At 29.3% G+C, this 24,706-nt stretch overlaps 1 protein-coding gene across 1 annotated transcript; it reads right to left on the bottom strand.

Moving 5' to 3' along the window:
- Positions 1 to 2,101: 2,101 nt before the first annotated feature.
- LOC113376510 (centrosomal protein of 162 kDa) lies at positions 2,102 to 24,304 on the bottom strand. Its single transcript, XM_026616455.1, has 9 exons — positions 23,735 to 24,304; positions 7,936 to 8,319; positions 6,783 to 6,896; positions 6,573 to 6,710; positions 6,324 to 6,462; positions 5,659 to 6,204; positions 3,641 to 3,795; positions 3,195 to 3,454; positions 2,102 to 2,580 (listed from the first exon to the last, which is right to left on the bottom strand). The coding sequence occupies exons 1-8, from the start codon at positions 24,242 to 24,244 to the stop codon at positions 3,278 to 3,280; spliced, it is 2,163 nt and encodes a 720-aa protein (XP_026472240.1). The 5' UTR covers positions 24,245 to 24,304; the 3' UTR covers positions 2,102 to 2,580; positions 3,195 to 3,277.
- Positions 24,305 to 24,706: the final 402 nt, after the last annotated feature.

Here is a 24,706-nt window from a genome sequence, read left to right as displayed (position 1 = left end):
ACATATATGTATGGTATACATGTATAAACATATATATATAAATAATGCAACTATGTAGTTTGAAAACATTGCTAAATTTTTCAATAATTAGACAAATATAATATATGTTTTAATTTTAAAAATATCTCTATGATGTACCTAGTTAAATATATATTAAATAAAGGAACTCTTATCAACAGATATTTTAATGTTTTCATTTTTAATCGAAATCATGTAATGATAAAAATTTAATAAAAGATTGGATTATACTATACAGTATAACGTTCTTAAGTTTGTGCCAATAATAACCTGCCCTATTCGCAAATGGAAAAATTATAAGGAAGTAGAAAATCTACAAGTAGCAGTATACATTTTTATTGGTCATTTATACACATAAATATTCATATAATTTCATGTAAAAACACAAGTTGTTTAGCTCGATATTATACTATTTATGCTAAACTATAGAAATGTAATAGATATTAATTAATAATATTTGGGAAATGGCTCAAGATACAAACACATATACTTTTTATTTTATGCATAAGTCACTGATTACTTATTTTAAATCAAATTTACTATTTAATGGTTATTGTCCTAAACACTTATATAAAAATTGTAATAAGGTGTTATATTATTTACTTATAATTGGAAAAATATATAAGCTCCTTTTGATTGATTATTGACAAAACCAACCGTTTATTTTGCAATAGAAGTAATCACAATAGCTATATTCACCTTAATCATATTATTTATTTTTAGATTAATCTAATGTAAAAGTTGGCGACATTTATATCAACATTTTATATCAGAAAATTATAAATTTCATATCTTTAGAAATTAACAATGTGGAAGCTACAAATATATCAATTAACGCACGTAAATGTTACAAAAGTAAAGAGCTTTTAAATTTTAAACAATTATTTTTTTCTAGAGAAAAATAACCGTTGAATAAAATAAATATTTGATAATAAAACATATTAAAAGTAAAAAATGTTTTGATAGACAATAAAACTAATCAAATACAAATAAAACAATATTTTTGAATTTTATTCATATGTAGGAACTGAGCAAATCTAAAGATAACTACATCATTTTAATTTAGATAAAAACAATAAGTACTATAATAAATTCATCATTATCATTAATAAAGTTCCAATTAAAATAGAATAATTTATTAATTTAAATTAGAATTAGAATAAATAATTGAGTTTGATTTATAGATAGGAATATAGATATACATACATACATGCATACATTCATATATATATATATATATATATATATATATATATATATATGCAGGGCCGGTCCTATCTTGGATGCGATGCATGCAAAAAATGCGGGCGCACGCCTTAGGTGGCGCCAAAACGAAATTCGGATATGAAATTTATAATATATGTAGTTTTTTCAATATCATTCAAAAAATATAAAACTTCTTTGCATATTTTACTTACCTTGGACGATATTTTTTAAACTTTAAAACAACAAACTGATACACGGTGGGAAAGTATAGATGAATACACACAATTCGGCTCTTAAAATAATTTAATATGAAGTACCAGTGTTATGTTTAATAATGTGAGCTAGATTTTTTTTGCTTTCTATGATTTGTTCAAAATAATAAAACGCATAAAATCCCCAAAATAAATAAGTAAAATGTTTCAAAACCCCAATATTTATTACCAATTCGTTAGAATTAAATGAAAATTTAAAAATATATTTGCAAGCAATAATGAACATACTGATATTTTTGGATGTCCGAAAAAGTTTGGATTGAAAACAAGAATTTCAAAATAGTTTTTTAGTGCCAGAACTATAGAAGACACTACTATTTGGTTATGAGCACCCGCAAATTGCCTTGATCTTCTAAATAATTTTAAAATCAATGTATTTTATGCGCAATTAGATTGTATCTAATTTTTTGTGTACTAAATGCAGGTTTATTACAAACGATTTACAAAAATTAACGTAAATGTTTATATAATTTCAAGGATACACTGTTCAAAAAGTTAAAATAATAGGGGGGGGGGCGCTAAAATAAAATTGGCATGCGGGCGCTGAGTACCCCAGGACCGGCCTTGTATATATGAATATGTACACATATATATGCATAGACACCTAGCTATTCATATATATATACACATTAGAAGTATACATGTATATACTGACATACGAGCATATATATACATATATCGGAATAGAGAGTCTCTGCACTATTTAATTGGTAAGAATATACGGCAAGTTATGGAATGAATTAACAGAGGACATTATCTATTAATAAGTATCTTAATCTATTCTATGCTTGGAGTAATGAATGCATAGTGAATGCACTTTGGACATAGCATATCAAAATATTAAATATTCCTACTTACCAGTTATATCACAAAAATATGACTAAATTCAATCAGCTGTAGTTTCTGATTTTGTTAATAATCGTTTTCTAACCTATTTATAGAGATGATCGTACATCAAACATCTCTATTCCTGTTGTTGTCACATGTTTATCCAATCTTTATCGTGTTTACCATTACTTAGTTTGGATACAAGAGTCTGCAGTGTTTTCTCGCGTTCGATCTGGCGTTTCTCAAGCGCAGAAACCTTTAATGCATTTTGAAAAATAATTTGCAGTTAAAAATTAGGTTTAAGTAATTAATTAAAAAATTTAAAAAATTGCCTGAAACGTAGTTTTTATTTTAACTTTCTGAAGAAGAAGTTAAATTTTCGTCATAAAATAAATTTTATGTTTTTGCGACGTTTCAAATCATTCTGAATAGTTTAGAAATCAAAATTCGAAAAATTATGGTTCGACGCGACAATCGGTCGATGCAATTATGATTACCAGACAAGTAATCTGGTGATTAGTTATCGGTAAAGAACGGCAGGGCTGAATATTCGTCAAACATTATAGACATACGAAAAGTGGTTGGATTTGGTATAGTGGGCTCTGCGTTTGGGCCATATAAGGTCTATACAATGCATGTCGTTTTTACTTATAAAATGATATAGTTGTTTTGATATTAAAAAATAAGACTTATTAAATATTTCCAAATATTATAAAATAGTTAAATTTTGTATTTTAACATAACTCTAATTGGATCAATCATTCTTAAAATATAATTGATATCAAATACGAATTTCGGTATATAAATAATAAAAATTCATGATTCAATAAGTAATAAAGTATTTATAATATATATAAATAAAGATAATACCTTAGTTTTGATTTGTCCCTTCAATGAAGAAATTGTGGAGTCTTTCTCGCGAATTTTATTGTGTAATGTGTGAATTGTCTTGTCTAGTTCAGTAATAAAGTATTTATAATATATATAAATAAAGATAATACCTTAGTTTTGATTTGTCCCTTCAATGAAGAAATTGTGGAGTCTTTCTCGCGAATTTTATTGTGTAATGTGTGAATTGTCTTGTCTAGTTCAGCTAATTCCCGTTCATGCGTATTCTGCAAAGCGTTCAGCTAAAAATACAATTATATATTAAAATATTTGTTGCTCAATATGCAATATATATATATATATATATATATTTAATATTGTATATTTAATAGCATTTCAAAATTAAAAAAAAAATATCATAAAAATAAAATATGATTTTTTTAAACGTGAAAAATAATAGACTTTTATGATTTTGTAATAGCACTTACATCTTGAAGTCGTTTTTCGACCAAGCTCTGATACTCCCGCTGAAGCATTTGCAAAGCACGATTTTGAATATGTTCGTTTTCATGTTTATCGGTGTCAGTGAACGATTGTGGATCATATTCTTTAGCTTTAGCTTGTCCTTGCATTTTAAGACTTGCTAAAATTTCGGTTTACTCATAATTAGTCATATTATCCTATGTTACTAAATATATCATTTAGTAACCACACCATGCATTTGCAGCTACCTATAGTCTATTGCTAATAAATACAAAGCTGTTAATAATTCATGCATATAAAAGAGTAATAGTTAACCTGAAAGTAGATTGCTGATATTACTGTAAAAATGCAAAAGCAGTACAATTATAAATTATTTAATCACTATAAATAAACATGGAAACTAAGTTCTTGGAAATATTAATAACTAGTCTGTTAAAATCTGAATTTAAACTAAATTAGTATTAAATTTTGTATATGTTTAAGTTAGATCGTGTAAAACTGATATTACATATCATTTTGAGAAAATTTGCATTATGAACCCGTTTTGTGCTAATGATATTTTGTTTAAAAATCCGTATTTAGATTAAAATTCATTAAAAACATTTGTACCAAAATTGTTGAGATGAAATAGTATTAAAAAAAATCTTACTTTAATAAATATTTTTTTATAAATATTATAACTAATAAAAATATTATAATTATTTGAGTGAACAAACTGTGTAAACTTAAGAAATTTATTAATTTGTATGACAAATATACATTTGAATTGATTCAGTTTAATAATTGTGTGTGTTATATACATATGCCTTTTTTAACTTTTCGTTGAAGTTTTCTCAAAAATGGCTAAGCTGATTTCAAAAATGTTTGACATTCTGAACAAAGATTAGCCGAGCAGTCCTTTTTTGTAATTAGCAAAAAAGCGTAAAAATTTTCGTCCACGTTTTAACCAAATATCCTGAATTGATTTTAAAAATTTAAAAACTGTACGTAATGTATTGGTCGGAATGGTGCAAATTAGTTTAATACAAAAATCAGCAGAGTCGTTTCATTATAAATAATTTTTAGAAGAAAAGAGTTGATTTGTATGAAACTTTTTTGAAGATAGAGATTATGGTCTTAAAGAATATACTAATAATAAGAATAGACTATACGAATTAGGGCCCAACGAAAAGTCGTTTAATTTAAAAAATTCGTCAAAGTTTGAAAAAATGAGAAGTGATTTAAAATTTTACCTTACGTTGACGATTTCTCGAAAACGGCCGTTCGATAAAACTCGACAAGCACTAGAGTCGTAACAATTAAATAAGGAAAAAAATGCAAAGTTTTTAGTTCAGTTTTCGTAAAAAAATCTCACCGATTTTAGAAATAAAAAACGTAAGAATGATACTAGTTGAGAATCGTACTGTTTGGTAATTAACAAAAGACGGTGTTGCAGTTTTTAAAAATACTGTTTGGTATTTACCCAATTTTTTTTGCGTTTTTGATGAAGCTAAACAATTACTTATGAATATTATAGTCCTACGAAGAGAAGTTAAAATATAAAAATCATTAAAATTTAAAATGATAGACTGCGTTTTTACAACATACAAGCTCGTGTTTGTGCACTATATACTATAATACTCAATTACTGATAGTATAAATTTGTTTAAAGCATATCACAAAAATTTTAAAACGTACTTCTTGGTTTTTAGAAAAAACTAAAATTTTATTTTCGAAATAAACAATTGAAAATTTTATCTAAATAGCAAATCTCAATTCTTATTGATTAAGTCTTATGCATAATGCGTATCTGGGAGTTTTTGCAACTTGCTTCAAGGCAAAATGGCACTTACACCTAGATATATTATACTTTACAATTCTATGACAAATACCATAATAAAAATTACTTATACTAATAAACTAAAAATCATGCTTTTATGCTGCAAAAATTTGTTTTTAATTTTATTTTCAAATATTCAAAAAATGTTCATAGCACTCATCCACAATTCATATCACATGCAAGGTATAAATCATAATAGTTTACCTTGGAGTCGTTTTACCATCTTTTTGTTCTCTTCAAGTTCCTTTAACGACTTACTGATAGTTTTTTCCTTAGCTGCGAGATCTTGTTTCAAACCTCTTATAGTCGCCAGTAAGTGTTGATCCTCCTTATTTGCTGCATGGGCAATGTTCTGTTTATTATTTTTTATGGGCTGCATCTTTTGTATAATTTTTGGAGTCTGTACCGCGACAGTCGTTTTCTTGGTCTTCGCCGTAAAATTCTGAGGTTTTGTAATAACGGTTTCAGTTTGTGTTTCCGTTTCCTTTGTCAGTTTGTTTGATGAAGCTTTATTATGCTCGTGTTGTAATTCCGAATTTATTTTTTGTAAATTGAAGACTTGCGATTCGAGATCGGCTATATGAGCTTCGTACTTAAATTGCATAGCATCAAATTTGCTCTGTACGCTCTGAAGCATGGTCTGGGATTGTGTGGTCTGAGTTTTGGATTGAGATTCTAATTTTTGAATTCTTTCTTCCAGTAGACGTCGAGCAGAATCATTAGCCGTAAGCGCAGGCGCCTTAGAAGCAACTAAAATTGTACATATTATTCTTTATACGATTTCTATCGATAAAATAGAAAAAGTGTGCAATTTAAACAATATTATTTAGTCGAAGGTATAAAACAATATAAGTTAAAGCTAAACTAACCAATAAGAGCTGATACGGAATCCGGATACTTCTTAGTTAAGATGCGTTCCATTTCTCTAATCTGTCTTTGTAAATCTGTAATGATTTTTGTTTGGTTCTCTTCAGAAGTTATCGACGCTTGTTTTACATCTCGTTCCTTCTACGAATAAAATTTGCAAAACATTATCTTATTAAGTTATTTTTACCAAATATAAAAAATTTAATTTTTAAAACAATATTTTTTTGCTTATAAGCAGATTAAATACATACCTGTAATTGATTTTGCAACATCGCATTAGCATCTCGTAGTTGATTTGAAATTTTCTTATATTTATATACCTCACTTTCAGCAGATTTTAATAAGGATTCTAATCTCGATACATCTACTTGTAAGTTATAGCATTTGGTCTAAAAAATATATACAATTTCTAAAAAACCTCCATTGAAATTGAAACACTTAATTGATTAGATCTGTCTCACCTCGAGTGCCGCATGATCACGAGTTAAGCTAGCAAAACTGACAGCAACTGAGTTATGTTGAATCTTGGCGGCCTGCAGTCGTTCTTCTAGTTCTTTCACATTTTCTTCAGATTTCTGCAAACATTATGTAAATAATTAAAAACATACAAAAATTATTGAGAAAACTTATTGTAATAATGCTTTTGTTTTTTTAAACACTATTAAAAATAGTTTAGCGAAAAACTAATACTATGCTAAAATATAATTTACGTCAGATAATAATTCTGTTCAATTAAAATTAGAATATATTTATTATTTTCCATATACAAGTTGCATTTAACACTAGGTTCACAGGAATTTCGACAATCAGCTATCTCTACGAAAACCGGCAAAATTGACGCAATGCGTATTTTCTTTAAAATAATCTATTAATTTATTTTATTAGGTTGAGCTGAACAGTACGAAGCTATAAGGCTTCGTGTAGAAATAAAATGTAAAAACTGTTAACATATCACGAAAAAATAAACATGTGAAACCAACAAGCTAAATATAGTTTTCAAACAATATTATTTGAATGTCTTTTATGACATTTAGCATGTGATTTTATTACAATTACATATAAAAATTACAGCTTCTCATTTTATTACACGATATGGCTATTTTTTCGAAATCCTAATACTTTACTGATCCGAAATATCGAGTTTCGAGTGGGGTTAATGATCTTTTTTATTAGCGATTCGATTGTATACAAAATAACATAATATAATCAAGTTTTGTGCATCTCAGACTACTCATTACTATTATATTTACTATATGAGGTCATAATATTTCAAATGAAACAAATATATGATCATTGTTTGCATAATCAGCCTACCCAGTCAATTTGACGGTTTCGGGTATACCACATATGAATATCAAAATTGAGTAAATTTATCTTCAATGCAAATATAATATCAATTAATAAAATTATGAATTTGCAAAACAAATTAGTTCAGATTAGTACTATGGTTTTTTAAAAATATCATTTCACAGTTTGAATTCCGCCAAATTGACGGGTACCGTAAATCTATTGTTAAGTGTGATCCCATATCAGTAGCATTCAATGATTGTTAAATCAAATATTTTTTCATGAATTTAAAAAAATGTTTGAAAATAACGTATTAAAATTCTATACCTTTAATTTTTTCTTATAATCATCGGTCTGAAAGTTAAGGTCTCCATCATAACTCATAGGAGATGTACAAGCGTGACAGTAGTTTGATGAATTCTTTTCCCTCGATGTTTTTTTCGTATATTTAGATTGAATAGACAAATGATCACCTATACTACGATCATTGTGTTGTTCCGGAGATGGCGCAAAATCGTTACCGTTAAACCTTTTATCAGCATATTCCGCTCTTGAACTAATTGGATTATCGATTTCCTCTACTGTACGCAGTAGTAATCTTCGCGCTTCTAATTCATCCACCTGCCCAGGCTGGTCATCGTTGTCTTCGGGCAAAGAAAATGCATCGCTTTCCGTATCAAAAGATTCATTGTTATATGTTGCAGAATTATTCTGAAAATAAAAGAGGACATTATTAATAAATATAATAAGGATGCGTCCATTAATTACGTGAGGCTTAAATGGGGAGGTGATTTCCACAATAAATCTCAAAATATCACGTGTTGAAGGGAAGGTTTAGTTTTTAAAGATTTATTTATTTATGAAGGGAAAGTAGTAGTGAGATATCATTACTGTATCTACTTTTTACCTAAATTAAACAAAAACCAAAATTTAAACAAAAATGAAGATTTTTTATGGTGTTAAAAAATTAAAAACACAAGCGGTGTTTGATGGTGGAGGAAGGTAAGCTGAAATATCTCCACATATCAAGAAGTGAAAGGAGGGGAGGGGTTTAAAAAATCCTTAGAAATCGATCACGTGATTAATGGACAAAACTTCTAGACAAACTAAATCTTGAAATAGTGGCCGCATTTAATAAGTATACACATTCGTAAATGTAAAAAAATTAAATATTTTTTAGTAATACATATTGATTAATGTTGTATTTTTTTCATTAAAATCTCAGTTAAATTTAAATCTTCATATAATATCCCAAGTCTTGTTTCACTTGCTGTTTTTATGATGGGAGCTCAAAATCTCCATCGAGTTGTGCTCAACGGGTCAAGTAACGGCAAAGACTAGTATCTTGCAATAAAGCGACTTTTTTCAAGTATTAATCCTTTAAATAATATAGCGAAATAAATTATTTCGATTGCACTATAAACAAAAATATATAACAAATTATTATATATCCAAAGAAAAGAGATATTTTAAAAAAATGAAGAATATATATAATAAAAATTAATAACTGAATATAAAAATAACTTCATTCGTTATTACTAGAAACTATTACATAATGACGAGGGATATCGATATTATATATTTTTATATTTTTTAAATACATATTTTAACGTTTTCTTCTATATTTAAAAATAATGGGGTTTAGAATTTTATACCAACGTTTTGAATCTAAAAATAAGAAAATCATAAATATCCACTTATCTATTAATTAAAAAAAAACTAAAGTAACAAAATTTAATACGCGCCCTTTTGATATACTACATTTACATAGTTTGTATTGTATTTCAATGTATTAATACAATTGAAGAAACTAAACTTAAAAATAATTATCGATTAAATAATATTGACAATATAATGCAATCAATGATAAAAAATTCTAACTTATTATTTATGTACAAACGCAAATAAATTAACAAAAATTTTAAAATGTTACTTAAATATATACAACTTGCCTACACTCGCAGTGAAAAAATTACATCTTATAAAAAATCAAAGACTTTTTATTTGACAATAAAAATGACAACATAGCAATGAAATCAATGCAATATTTGATTGCTGCACCTTATTTTTACGTTTACGTTCTGATAACGAATCATAAAGTTTAACGAATAAAATAATATGCAAGAAGATTCCCATGTAAACCAGTTTTTAATAGCACTTCTTAAACGTAGGAAAGAAAAACAAAGACGTAGTCATACTGCAAAGGTATTAATCGATATTTAATTTCAAAATATATTTATTACAATCACGTGGGTTTCCTGTCCATTTATTGGAATCACCTAAATACGTCATAAACTGTCAAACGAATCAAAAGAAAATAACATGACGTGATGGTTCGATATTATAAAGCGTCATTGTCTAGAGGCGAAAATCTAAATATTTATAACTTAACGAACCTTCCATTTTCTCTCTAAGAAGCAAATGTTAACATATAATCATATAAATATTCTTTGCACACTTTTATTAAAACATATTTTTTTACTCTCACTTTTATTTGTAAATTTTTTGCATTTGTTATAATTATTGCGTTTACAAATAAATTAAATGATATGATCAAATATTGAAAGCAAAGGTAAGTAAAAATAATAAAATGTGATCTTTAACGTTATTATAAGAAACGTTTGATATAAGTGCTCAAAATTGTTATAAGTCCATTTTCCACATATTCAGGCAAGGAATTAATTGAAATAACGAGTTACTTAATTTATGTAGTTAATTATGATTAAATAGAGAATTTAAATTTCCGGTTTACAGTTATAATAAAATATAACCATCGATCCTTTAAAGCCCGGAATTACATCAGTTCACAGAGTCACGGCACTGTCTATTCGGCCAGCATCCATTGTTTACACACTACCACAATGTATGAAGAGATCAGGCAGAAAGTATACGCAGCGCGTTGCCGGTCCAGTACCATAAAAAGTACCGATATTCCCGTACAAAGAACGATGAATCTTGACTACAACTGACTATATAAAACCATCCGGACACTCGGTCCGGTTTCAGTAAGCAACATGTCGCCGCGTTGTTCGCTATTATATTTAACGATCATCTCGTGTATTCTAGGGGCACTAGCTGCCCCCAGCGTATCGGACGAAGGAAAAGATAAAGTACATTATTTAGGGGCAACGGATGAACATCCAGTTATACCAAATTTACAGAAAAGTGATAATAGACAAGATTTACATAATGACAGCAAACCATCACACTTAGAGCCGGCTACAGAGGATGTTGCATTCGAGGACTCAGAAAAACAATTGGAAGCTTTTAAAGAAGCTTTCGAAGAGAATTCAGCTTTAGGCGCTTTGAAGAAAGTTCAAATAGTAGCAACGGACGAAGACACCGAAGTAGTAGAAGCTTTAAAAGAGCCTTCGGCTGTGGACCAACTTAAAATAGACCAAGGAATAGGCGATGTACAACCACGTGTTTACTATAGAGGAGCTCAACTGTGGAGAATCGCTTTCCACGATCAGAAGAGCAAAAATGCAGTCGCTATTCTGCACAGCACTTATTCAAATGGTAATTTATAAAATAAAATATTCTCGATTATACAAAATGTTTGTAACAGATTTCTCAGAATAGTTATCGCTTTCAATTTTGACCACGTTGAAAAATGCGAAACATACATAATTTTTTCATTAATTGATCGGTTGAAATTTTAGCGTCGCAATAATGAATTATTTGTTTGTGATTTTTGTAATCCAATTATGAAAATGGTTGTTCAATTAAAAAGTGTTATGTTTATATAATTACAATTCTTTGTGACCAAAAATTAATAGAAATAAATATCATGTAATCGTTTGAAGTTAAACTCACTTTATAATAAAATTATATCATTTTGAAAATAATTTGAATCGTTGGACGTTAGCTGGATATATAATAAAATATTTCATATGTAGAACTAAATAAGTTTTTCGTTTGATAAAGATAATTATGAAAGACATTATAAAATCTTAATAACACACGCAAAAGATGTCTAGTATAGCTCAAAAAATTTAAATATGCAAAGAACAGTTATTTATTGAAAAGATTGCACTGATAGAACCTAACGAGTTCTTAACGGTTTACTATTTAATACTCATATGCAAATGTACATAAGTCACAATATAGAAAAAAAACCTAGTTAATTGAAGTCTTACATATAACTGTACTTCAACAATAATAGAAATACAAATTTACTCTTCGCAGAATATATGAATATATATTTATATAAATATATATATATATATATATATATATATATATATATATGTAAACTTATATCTCAATATTTTGCACAATATTTTTGTAAAATATATATTATTACTCTAAAATGTGACTATTAACCAAGGCTCTGACCCACGATTCGAATAGTTTTTTTTAATTACACATCATTATTAGTTGATACTCTTATATTAAAGTTGATATAATTACTATATTATAAACACTAATAAATGTTCTTAATTAGATATATCCATGTGGGGCGGTAACGGAACCGCAATAGACGTTTTGCTGCGAGCACCGTCCGTAGACGTAGCGGCAAGACTACTGCAAGACGCTCAAGTTCCTTATGAGGTGGTCATAGAAGATCTTCAACAAGCAATAGATACAGAAAATCCACCAAGGGAAGATATAGAACATTTCCAAAACAGAAAAGGTAAAAAATAAAAATGCTATTAGAAAAACTGGCGATAGAGTTTAATGGGTCTTATTGTATACGTATTTGAAAAATAAATACTAAAAGTAATACAGGATCTGCCACATAACTTTTTATTTGTAAGCAAAAAAGCTAATTTTTTTTGTTAACCGGTCAGCCATTTGAATGAATTTATTTTCTACTATTAACCGTCAAGATTGTACTTTTCTAGCATTTTCAAAAAATAAAGTTAATTAGCAAACTTTGTATTACCTTGGCGAGAATTGATCACATTTTTAAACTAGTGGTGTGTATGGCATCGTGCCTTAAGGCAAATTGCTGGAACTTCCCATACCGTAACGAAATATGTTCGAGAAATATTAAATGTTTTCATATAGATTATTATAAATACTGTAACATTGTCTAATATTTATAAGAATTATATAAACTGAATTGCAAAGTTGAAAATATTTGTTTGAAGTATATTAGAACTTAAGTCAGAATTACAATTTAAATCTGAATTATTTTCGATATACAAAAAAAAAATTGAAAAAAAAATTTAATATTTTTTTTCCAAAAGCAATTATTCTGTTAAAATAAGCAGAAAGTTCTTTGAATCATTCAAATCGGACGCTTAGTTCTCTCAAAAACTGCCATTTTTTGCACATTTTGCTCTGTATCTTCGAAATAGCTGGGCCTGCCTTTGCCAAAAACTAATAACCACGTCTTCCAATCATTACTAATTGAATGTTTTTTAGATCATTCAAATCGGATGCTCCGTTCTCTCAAAAACTCGATTTATATTTTCTGCAGTGTTTGCTCTTTATCTCCGTAACGGCTGGTCCTGCCTATGGCAAAAACTAATCAGCACATCTCCCTATCAATAGGAATCGAATGTTTTTGAATCATTTAAATCGGTTGATCCGTAAGCCCGAAAACGTGGATGAAAAATTGTATCCATACATACATACATGCACACACACACATCAATTTTTTCTAAGGTATGCCAAAATGTTCAGAAACATTCAAAACGTCGAGAAATGCAAAAATTTTCAATTTCGATTTTTGGACGATTACAATAACTTACCTTACGGGAAGTTCAAAAATGTTATTTGGCGGCCCATGTATTACACTGGCGAGAATTGATCACATTTTGCTATTATTTCGGAAGAAATCTATTTTATTACATATGTTTATGAGAATAAAGTCGCGTGTTTTGAACATTATTTTCAGCAGTGTGCATTTTTCATACATTAGTGGTAAGATTTTCCATTTGCTTCAAACGTGTAACAAAAAAAAAGAAAAACCGTAGACTATAAATAATAAAAATAATAAATATATGTATATAATTAAGTGTACGCAATGTTTTCTTACATTGCCTTTTAATTTCTTGTATAAAGCATGGGTTACTAATCAACATTATATCCTTATTGCATGCAATAGGCCATCGGATGACATGGAAGGCATACCATAGAGTGGAGGACATGCACAGTTACCTGAATTATTTGGCAACGAGTTATCCTCAATTGTGCAGTGTGATGGACATTGGACAAAGCGTTCAAGGGCGCCCGCTACGTGTATTAAGGTCAGAATAATTCAGCCAAAATTGTAGTAAAGAACCGCATAAAAATCAAATATACCTACAGTGTCATTGATTCATAGACACGTCATCACTTTTAATGTAATGATTAAATTCTACTTTTCACTTGGAATATATTTGGTAAAGATATGAAGGTAGGCTTGTGCAAAGTATTATTTTCCACTATATCATTAGCATACTCTACGGCAAGATTTCGATAAGATGTTGGTTAACGCAGAATCGAAGAAAAATCGCTCCTCCCTGCCATAAATGGCACACCAGTGACTTTTTTAAAGTATATAAAAATGCATTCATGTTCAACAATTAGTTTAGAGTAATACGTTACGTAACAATGAAATATTTTACTTAGACATAAATATAATTAAACTACATGCATGCAGCATGTTGCTTCAAACCAAATTAAAAAAAACTCCGATATCGGAAACAATTGATCAATAAGGATCTAGAAAAGATCATAAGATCTAGAAAAGTAAGAATACACTATTGATTATAACAAAACATTTAAGCAAAATATAATGTCTCCAGGACACGTGGATGAAAAATTATATCTTGAGTAATTAATTACAGTCACACGAGTTCAATTAACAATAGTCTAACTGATCTTTATTAAACGCTAATCAAGACGATTTATAAGTGATACCTATCAAACGGTTTTTGAATAATCAGAATCAGCTCAAAATTATATGCGAAAACGTTGAGGTAAATATTTTCATTTCACTGTTTATTATTAGGAAACGGCTCGATCGATTATCACGAAAAACTAATAAACAAATAAGCATTATTGTATATTATCAATCCCTTAAGAGATGTTTTACGCATGAACTTGGGTGGTCTCTTTTTATAAATGTTACTATGGATCTGGAATTCCTCGTGTACAGTAATAATGTTGAGGTCTTTATCTTTATGTATGAGCCAATTTGGTACATATTTAGGAGCATTAGATTTGAAATTGGTGGAGCATTTTTTTGTGAAAACGTCAATGAAAGTAAAACAACATTTACATGAATATACACACATACGTTTTCAATTTTTAGGCCAAACGATTCTGAATGACTATACACGCCGATATTTATATTTCCCATAAAATTGGAAAATATAAATTTTCGGACGAAAACATAAATTTCTCCTTCGGCAATTTAATTAATTACTCGTGCGCGATAGTACGTGATGACCTTAAACAGTACTGGTCAAATTAGTATTAGACCGACGTGCACACGTACCCGCTATTTGGTCACGACGAAGAATACGTTTTATGAGACATTAGAATACATGAGGCGCCAATGGCATTATTAATTCAATGTTATCCTGCCAAGAAATTTTATCTATTCAATCGTTATTTTATTGAAATCAAAGGCCTAGTTTGTATAGTCAAAAGGTTTTACAAGAAAGAACTTATTGTTTCACAAGAATCAACCCACCATTCTTTCATGTGTGGCGATTATATTATATATAATCGCACACAGTAATTAAATTTTTATAATTGTTATGTGTGATTACACTAGGTATATAAGCTCGCAAAATAGTTAGATATAAATAGTAATGTGTGTATCTTGCAGCAATGCCCCCAAAAGGCTATTTTCGATCAAATCCGGGGCTAGGAAACCCACATTAATAAGCTCTGCTCCTTGGTTGGCTCGAAGAACGTTAACTCCTTAACTTACGATTTAGATTCGAAAATGTTGGGCCAAAGTTGTACAGTTTATAACAAAAATAAAAATAATTTCGTATTTGACAGTTTTGCATAAATAAATATTTTGTAATATGTACTTGCGATCACTGTACCGGCCCGATTATAGTACGCGGGCTCCGCTCGTCATTGTAAGTTAAGGGGTTAATAAAAAAATATTGATAATAATATAGACTATATCCTTGATTTTATAAAAAAATATTTACCTTAGAAATAATAAATCCATACAAACATATTTTTAAGAAATAACTTTCATTACAATTCTTAAATTCATATTTATATATTTACACTACATGGCTGGATGGCAAAATATAAGTGATTTTATTTTACATCGGGTCTGAGTTTTATACCCGGTCCATCGCGAATATTTTTCATTCGTTTTGATAAGCGATACCATTGGTTGCCATTTCAATGGTAGTCATATGGAGGGTTGCAATACTTGAAAAATAATCAACTTAATTCAATGGATTAGTATCTAAAATCGTGAATATTTTGCATATTTTCTAAAGTACTAATATTACAGGATATCGAATGGAAATCCAACGAATAAGGCAATTTGGATTGACGGTGGAATGCATGCTCGCGAATGGATCAGCCCGGCATCAGTAAGTTATATAATAAATACATTGGCGGAAGAATGGCAAGGTCAAACTCAAGAAATTCAAGATGTTGACTGGTAAGATTAAGTTCCATCTGTCATACAGTTATATTTACAATACTCTTCCCAATTATAGTAATAAAATAAAAAAAATCTAACATTAAGTTACACTGACCCAAAACAATTGAACCGCGTTTTAAGTAATTAAAAGAAGTAATTTAAGGTTATTTAAGCAACGAATGTAATAATCGTATAATGTGTTCATACTTCAAGACAATTAATATTCTTAATGTGAGAATGCGTGTAATATTTTTTAACACGATGCGATTATGATCTGCGATATTAGACACGAGGTGCAAAGATCTATGCTGATTAACGATTAATCTTGAAACTTGTAATAAACATATATCCTTAAATACAAAAATATATTATACCGAACATTTATAAGCATACCTTTATCTCGCCATCTTCTATATCAGATCTGCAAATGACGACTAATTAACAATTCGCAACATCAATATAATTACTTAACGTTATAAAAAAATTATGTATGTAGTCTTATTTGCTAATGATACAATATATGTGGATAACACCGCACGCTTAGGTTCTTCGCAAAGACTGACAAACTAAGTCATTCAATTTGATTCATATCTAAGGGTGAAAACAACGCGAAACCAAGTTTACACCATCAACCTGGGGATCGTTTCAATTATCCCCAAGGCGTCGGAAAAGCTCAACCTTTTCTTCCCCTCGAGTCCCAGACAGGAGTGTTCAAAACCTGCCAAGGTAATTTCTATAGCTACATCGGTGGAATTACAAGGAGCGCCGTTGTTACTAATAACGCGCCACCATGTGCGTGACTTAGCACGGATTGCAATTTACTTACTATTTATGTCGTTGAAAACACAATCCATATCCATATTAGGGGATGGAATGATCGTTATGTGTTTTTTATGTTGTTTTCATTACGATTAGGGTAATCGAGATAATATTTGATGTCAATAGCACTGCGTTTCAAGAGAAATTATATGGTATTCAAATTTTCATAAAGAAATTCAACAATATTATTTTTATCATTACATGAATTCTAATACATTGTAAACTACTGATGCAACCTATTAAATATTGAACAAACGATGAAATTTTTATAGAAAACAATAATTATTCTCTTATACCAAAGAAAAATAAAAAATAAAATAACATACAAAACTTAAGCAGATATTTTTTGTTTTTTAACTTCCCGTAGGGCAAGTTATTGTAATGGCCCGAAAATCGAAATTGAAAATTTTTACATTTCTCGACGTTTTGAAGATTTCTGAACATTTTGGCATACCTCAGAAAAAATGAATGTGTGTGTATGTATGTATGTATGGATACAAATTTCCAGTCACGTTTTCGGGCGCACGGATCAACCGATTTGAATGGTTCAAAAAACATTCGATTCCTATTGATAGGGAAGAGAGCTGATTAGTTTTTGGCAAAGGCAGGTCCAGCAGTTACGGAGATAAAGAGCAAAGAGTGCAGAAAATAAAAATCCAGTTTTTGAGAGAACGGAGCATCCGATTTGAATGTTCTAAAAAACATTCTGGGAGAAGTGTTTATCAGATTTGGGCAAAGGCAGGCCCAGCCATTTCGAAGATACGGAGCTAAATGTGCAAAAAATGGCAGTTTTTGAGAGAACTAAGCGCCCGATTTAAATGATTTAAAGAACTTTCTGCTTGTCTTAACAAAATAATTGATTTTGGAAAAAAAAAATTGTTTCAACTTTTTTTTCAATTTTTTTTTTCAAAAAAATTTTTTTTTGTATATCGAAAATAATTCAGATTTTATTTTTAATTCTGACTAATGTTCTAATATACTTTGAACAAATAATTTCAACTTTGCAATTCAGTTTATATAATTCTTATAAATATTAGACAATATTACAATATTAATAATAATCTATTTCAAAACATTCAGTATTCCTCGAATATTTCGTTACGGTACGGGAAGTTCCAGCAATTTGCCTTAAGGCACGATGCCATACACCCAATTAGTTTTTATTATTTTCAAAGCTTAACTATTCAAAAATATGTGTACGAAAGATTTTTTTTTAAATTTATCTGTTTCCTTCCTTTTGCAAAACTTTAAACGTATTCTTCTCAAAACTGGCTTTATCAAAACGATTTCTCGAGTTCTCCTAAACCGATTAAAATTTTCAGAGAATCTTCTTTATAGACTTCTCTCTGGTATACGTATACTAGTCTCATCCCCAAATTTCAAATTTTACTATTTTTAAAAAAATAGAGAAACTCAAAAAAGTCGTAAAAATGGTCTTTTTTTCAAACGGTCGTCATTTTGTCAATTTTTAAAACTTAAGTATATACCATAGCGACGTCATTCTAGATGAATAATCCTTTTCTTTTTTTTAATTCATTCGGATTTTTTATTCGGTCCCTTTTTTCAGAGTAACTTTTTGTCACAACTTTAAAAGATATCGACAAACAAATAACGCCATTCTGTTCACATCGGTGTGGACTATTTTATATTATGTTAGATCAATATTCAAAATTGCCAGATAAAAACAATTGCTAATTAATTATGAACGACTCGTAATCAAGTTTATATTGCAGGTATTTCTTGCCGTTGGCGAATCCGGACGGTTACGAGTATTCTCACACAACCGATCGTCTTTGGAGAAAAAACAGAAGTGGTAAAGGCCGTTGTGCAGGCATTGATCTTAATAGAAATTTCGGGTATGTTATGCATTATAAATATCGAGCGTTTTCCACTCAAATAATATTAACAGTTAATAAAATCGTTCCATGGAGACGTGAAACAAAATGTGAATTTAAATATCAAGGTTTTGATAACAATAATAATCGACGAATCAATAAAGGTGAAAAAAAGGCAGTTTAGAATATCCTCAGAAACAGCTTTGAGTTCAATGATTTATCTTTAGTGACTAAAAACCACACTTATAACTGTTCTTAACACGGAAATGAATACATAATTTTTTTTTTTGGAGAAAACTACTGAAAAACTTTTTTTCTTATATAAATAACATTCATCTCGTTTAAGCAATAAAAATAATTATTTTCCACCTCTGAAATGTTTCTGATTTAATATCAACAACAAACAAAAAACAAAAACTTAAAAAAACACTCGTCGCAATCGGAGCTCTTTCTGAGGACTTTCCAACTTTTAATAAAAACCTTTATTGAATCGTTAACAGGTGAAATTCTTATAATGTGAAACAATTCACAGGGAAAAAGCTTTTAAATAAATTAATCGAATATCTTAACAAAATATTGATTTACAATTTTCTCTCGTTTTGAAAATGTAATTTACTGCATAAAATAATGTGTGTTCACTATTTTTTATTTTAACAAAATAAACTTTGAAAATAAAATACTTTAATACATATAGTATGAATGGTACTTGGTACAACCTGACACAAGTGAGTTATTATGTAGCACTTACTTTCCTATATATATATATGAAATGCACGTGATAAATCATCACGTGCATTGCACACTTAAAATGCTTTCATGTCGGGGTAATTTTAATTGAATGCATAAGTAGCATAACAATTATGTTATAAACAAAATTATTTGGAAACTTAATGTACTAAATGAATGTAAAGAGTTGTTTTAAAATGCTTTAGAAGTAATATTAATTCTATTTGGATATTCGTTATTAGAGTTTGTTTTATTAGGCACTTCATTATTAAAAATGATCAAATTAGACATCATTTGTAATTCAATTCAACAGATATCGTTGGGGCGGCCAAGGAGCTTCAAGGCAGCCTTGTTCGGAAACTTATGCTGGCGCAAATGCATTCTCCGAGCCCGAAACTCGAGCCATACAAAACTTCATGGAGCGCAGTGCCGCTAATTTTAAGGCCTATGTCTCGTTTCACAGCTACGGGCAATACGTGCTTTACCCATGGGGATATGATCGAGTTGTCCCGCCAGATTATAAAGATTTAGAAAATGTTGGTCAAGCTATATCGAAGGTAAATTTAATAAAACAATGAGAAAAATCTATTCCTTATACCAAAAATATAAATTATTATCCACTAATTGAAGGACAGATTCAATTAATTGCAAACTAAATACATCTCAATATGAATCGTTCTTAAATGCCTTTAGAATTTGTCAAAGAAGTCATTCTATGCTATTTCAGATTTAGATCTTTTGTCCCGGATTGTACCGGGTTTCCGAAAAGTATAGGCTCAAGTTTAATAAAATTATCAACTATTCATCAAATATATGAAAATGATATATACACTATGTTACAAATGAGAAAATTGCAGAATACAAAATTTCAAAGATGCAAAGAGAGGTTAAATAGCCTCTTACGTTAATAATTTAGATCTTTCATATTCAATTTCACGAAAATTATCAGTTATTATGGCTAACTGGCACAAGCGCTTATTTTTTAACTTGATGAAGAGAATTGAACAGAGTGTTATACAAGAAACAAAAGTGAAAAAACTTATAGATAAAAAAAAACTAATTTTTATTGTATACTTAAATAGTATTTGCCATCAAGAGCTCCCCCCCTCCCCATCACCTATCCCAACGTCGCGGATTTAAGGGGGTATTCTATTTTTATTAATTTATTATTTATTATTTATTTAGTTTATTAATATTATTAAAATACAATACAAAAATTTAAAAAAAAAGTTGAAAATTGAAGAAACCGGCAGCTGATGAAGTGGGGGGTCTCAAAAAATTGGCACCTCAGTCTTGACATGATTTCAGCCCTCCTAGCCATCCGAAATAAAAGAAACAAAAAGATTATTAATCTACAATGATGTCGCAATCGCCCAAACTAGCGATGAGTAAAAAATTTTTTTTTACAAATTAGCGACTGTTTGAAAAAAAAGTGTCTTTTCTTACTGTTTTTTGAGTTTCTCGAATTTTTTAAAAATAGTAAAAATTGGAATTTGGGGATAATCCTAATTCGGGCTATAGATAGGTCTATAAACAAGACTCTCTGAACATTTCAAGTGAATCGGTCAAGTAGATCTCGAGAAATCGTGTCAACAGTACTGAAAAAGTCTGTTCTGTGAAAAACCCGTTTAAAGTTTTGCGTGAAGTTTTTTGCTGTCAAAGTCATAAAATGATGTTATACTTCCTTTATTTAATCTACCATTCCTGCTTCATGCATCGGACCTTCTTCTTCTTCAAAAAAAACTATTTTCTGCATTTCTCTCTTTAAATCGAGCAGTTCTAGCCTCGTTGGAGCGTTGAATGTACGTATTTCAGATCGTTCAATCCGGGCGTTGTCTCGTCTTACAGCAAATGAATGTGTTTCTGGCCCAATTTGCATTACCATAAGGGTCATCATTTATAAAATCGGAAAGAAACCTTCATTGAATATGCGAACAGAAATAAATGTTGCTTTTCAAATACCCGAGATCGGGAATGAATGTTTTGGCACAAAAATCCAAAGTTTCTGAACCTATACATCGAATTGATAATTCATCTGACGATAAACTGTCTTAAATTGGTCTAATGACTTCCTAATGCCTTTTGTCCGATTAGACCCTGCCAAACCAGTTCAGTAAAATGCCTATATCTACGAAAATAATTCAAATTTTCAAAAACCTTCTCTTACCCATATTCTTAGATAGTTAAACTTTGAAAATATGAAACAAAAAAAATCGATTTTTTTGAATTTCTACACTAGAATACCCCCTAAATTAAAAAATATGGTTACTTTAATTTAACGCATGAGCAATTTCTAATTCAAAATTTCAATAACTAAAATTATATTTAAAAACATTATTATTATGAAAAACGCGAAAATATTTTCATAAAGTAAAATTTAATTATAACTAAATATAGGCTATGCGAAGTGCAGGCGGTGGTTCATACAAAGTAGGTCCTTCCGGAACTACCTTATATCCAGCCAGTGGCGGATCAGATGACTGGGCCAAGGGTGTCATGAATATTAAATATTCCTACACCATAGAACTCCGGGATTCCGGGCACCACGGATTCATTTTGCCTGCCTCCATGATCGAGACCACAGGCAGCGAGGCTATGGCAGCTGTTACCACCTTAGCTATGGCACTGCATTCAAACGAACCGTGAAACAGATGTGGCGAAAACCGATGCTATCACTAGCCGATGGAAAATTCAATTGAAGATTATGTAAAATTCGTTCGTACATGACGTATACGAGATAAATACAAGTTTCACGCAACTTTAAGCCAAATCCGAAATAAACACATCAGTTACTTTCGATAGTTTTGAGGCCTATGCATCGTTCCATAGGTAAAGATGACTTGTATTTTATTTGGCATTATAGCACATACTAGTATACTGATTAGATAAGAGTATACAATTATATTAGCCTTATTTGTGCCCAAATGGTAACAATATTATATATAGCATTAAATTTTTACTGTTCGTACATAATTTCAGCCATAAACGCAAGACGTTTTAGAAAATTGTATCACTTTGTAAGTGCTACAGCAATGTCAGCGTAAAATTAATTTCGGCAAAACAGTGGACTATTATTAATATTATTATATTATTTTGCATCTATATGCAAAAATTCTGTGTAGACTTTAGCTTATAATTTTTAATTCATACAATCATTGCAAATATATATATATATATATATATATATGTATGTATATATGTGTGTGTGTACATTTATCTATTATAAATGAACTATTTATAATACTTAATTATTCCCTCACAAAATACATGCCAAAAATGATAAAAGCGTAATTAGGTGTATACATAGTTCAAAATTATTTTTCATACTGCAATATTCTTTAATACTTGATATTGTTATTTTATTATTTTTATTATTATAATATTGTACTTCATATATAATAATTAACTTTAGTTTTGATTTCATTTTAAATCCATTTTCATTGTTCAGCGTCATTAAATTAACACATTTATATTTAAGCACTTTATATTTTTAAATATTTATTATGCATAAACATAAAATATTCAAATGTATTTATGAATGCAATTTATGAAATAACGTACATATATAGAGGTAAAAACTATGTAATTTTCATAATATTAAGAAATAAATTAAATTAAAACAGTGATTATATGTTTTATAGTAATACCCTAGCATTTAAATGATTTATACGCAATTTGCAACAGTTTTACGATATAGTCCCATAAAACAAACCACATTCGTCAAAAATAATTAAATGTAACTACATATTTACAAATTGTTACTTGTATCTAAATAATGCATCAGCTAGCAAATTAAAGATACTTTACTGCCATTGCAGTTATGGTCATATTGTAAAAGTATTTCACTGAAACAATTGTAATTAAAAAAATAATTGATATACATATAAAATTGATACATAAGGTTCCAGTTTATATACTAAAAAAATTCATTAAATAATAGACAGTCTCTATCACCTTTAATGCTATCCCTAACAGGATTCGTTTCGCTCATAGAATAATAAGCTTCAGAAATGGGGGTTCGGTATTGATTAATTTTATTGATTGCGGATAGGAACCACATTATTCAACCGCCAACAGCCAAAATTTATTATATTGATCGAGTGCGATCGAAATAAGGACACTTTATGCAGACAGTCTTAAATCTAATATTTCTAACATGCACTAGTAAGTAGAGGCAGAAACTTACCATCGCATCTTCGTTTGCACAGTCATCCTCATTAAAGTTTGCTTTGCTGCAATTTTGATCACACTTTTGCTCGACCGATTGATTATTATTAATTTGCACAGATGTTTTCCTGGCAGACATTGAATTCGAAAGGCTTCTTGGTGAAAACGTTTGCTCCTGCAATTCCTCTTGAGTTTCACAATTTTCATCCATTAATCGTTGAGCTTCATTTATAATATCTTCAATGCTTCGATCGCCGGCGTCGTCGAAAACAGCACCTGAATGGGACGAGTCTCCGGAGAGTCTGTTAATTTCCTCTATCAAAGTTTTAAGATCAACTTCACTATTGTCACCCCCGGCCGAATTCAGGCACTTTCTTTCCAGATCTAGGAATTCTACTATTGAAGAATTTATTTCGACACTTGGAGATTCTACATTGTTAACTTTTGCGTGTTGTTTTTTAGGCAAGTTACTCATCTGTTCAGAATTTGATATTTCAATATCACTTCCAACAGATCCGGCAACACTCATTTTATTGCAATACACAAGTAAATAATATACACATTTACAAAATGTAACTTAATACGGTTTGAAACAAGTGAACATGTTATATGTAAACAAATTTTTACTGTTTGACATTAAACTGACAGTACAATGTGAAGTGTTCTGAGAAAGTACTCGGGTAACCAACAATAGGAAGCAAAAAAATTAATACGGACTGAATGCTTATCATAATATTTTGATTAAAATAATCAAACAATACCATTATATCAACATATAAAAATTTATATATATATATATATATATATATTATTGTATAATTTATCAAAAATAATTCATATTCTTTTCATTCAGATGAGAAGTAGTAAATTTTCATAACAATTTTTCGAATGGCTTCAATTATATGAAAACAAACAGTTATTAGAATTTATTTCATAATCGAAACTAGAACAACTTATTTGAAAGTAAATGACCAAAATCCTAAATAAAATA

This window comes from Ctenocephalides felis, unplaced genomic scaffold, assembly GCF_003426905.1.
Source record: "Ctenocephalides felis isolate EL2017-DRISC unplaced genomic scaffold, ASM342690v1 CF-g0.4_SCAFFOLD_01886, whole genome shotgun sequence".
In the NCBI taxonomy this organism is placed as follows: Eukaryota; Metazoa; Arthropoda; class Insecta; order Siphonaptera; family Pulicidae; genus Ctenocephalides; species Ctenocephalides felis.
The sequence above is the reverse complement of the archived record's forward strand: the minus strand, read 5'-3'. Positions and strand labels throughout refer to the sequence as shown.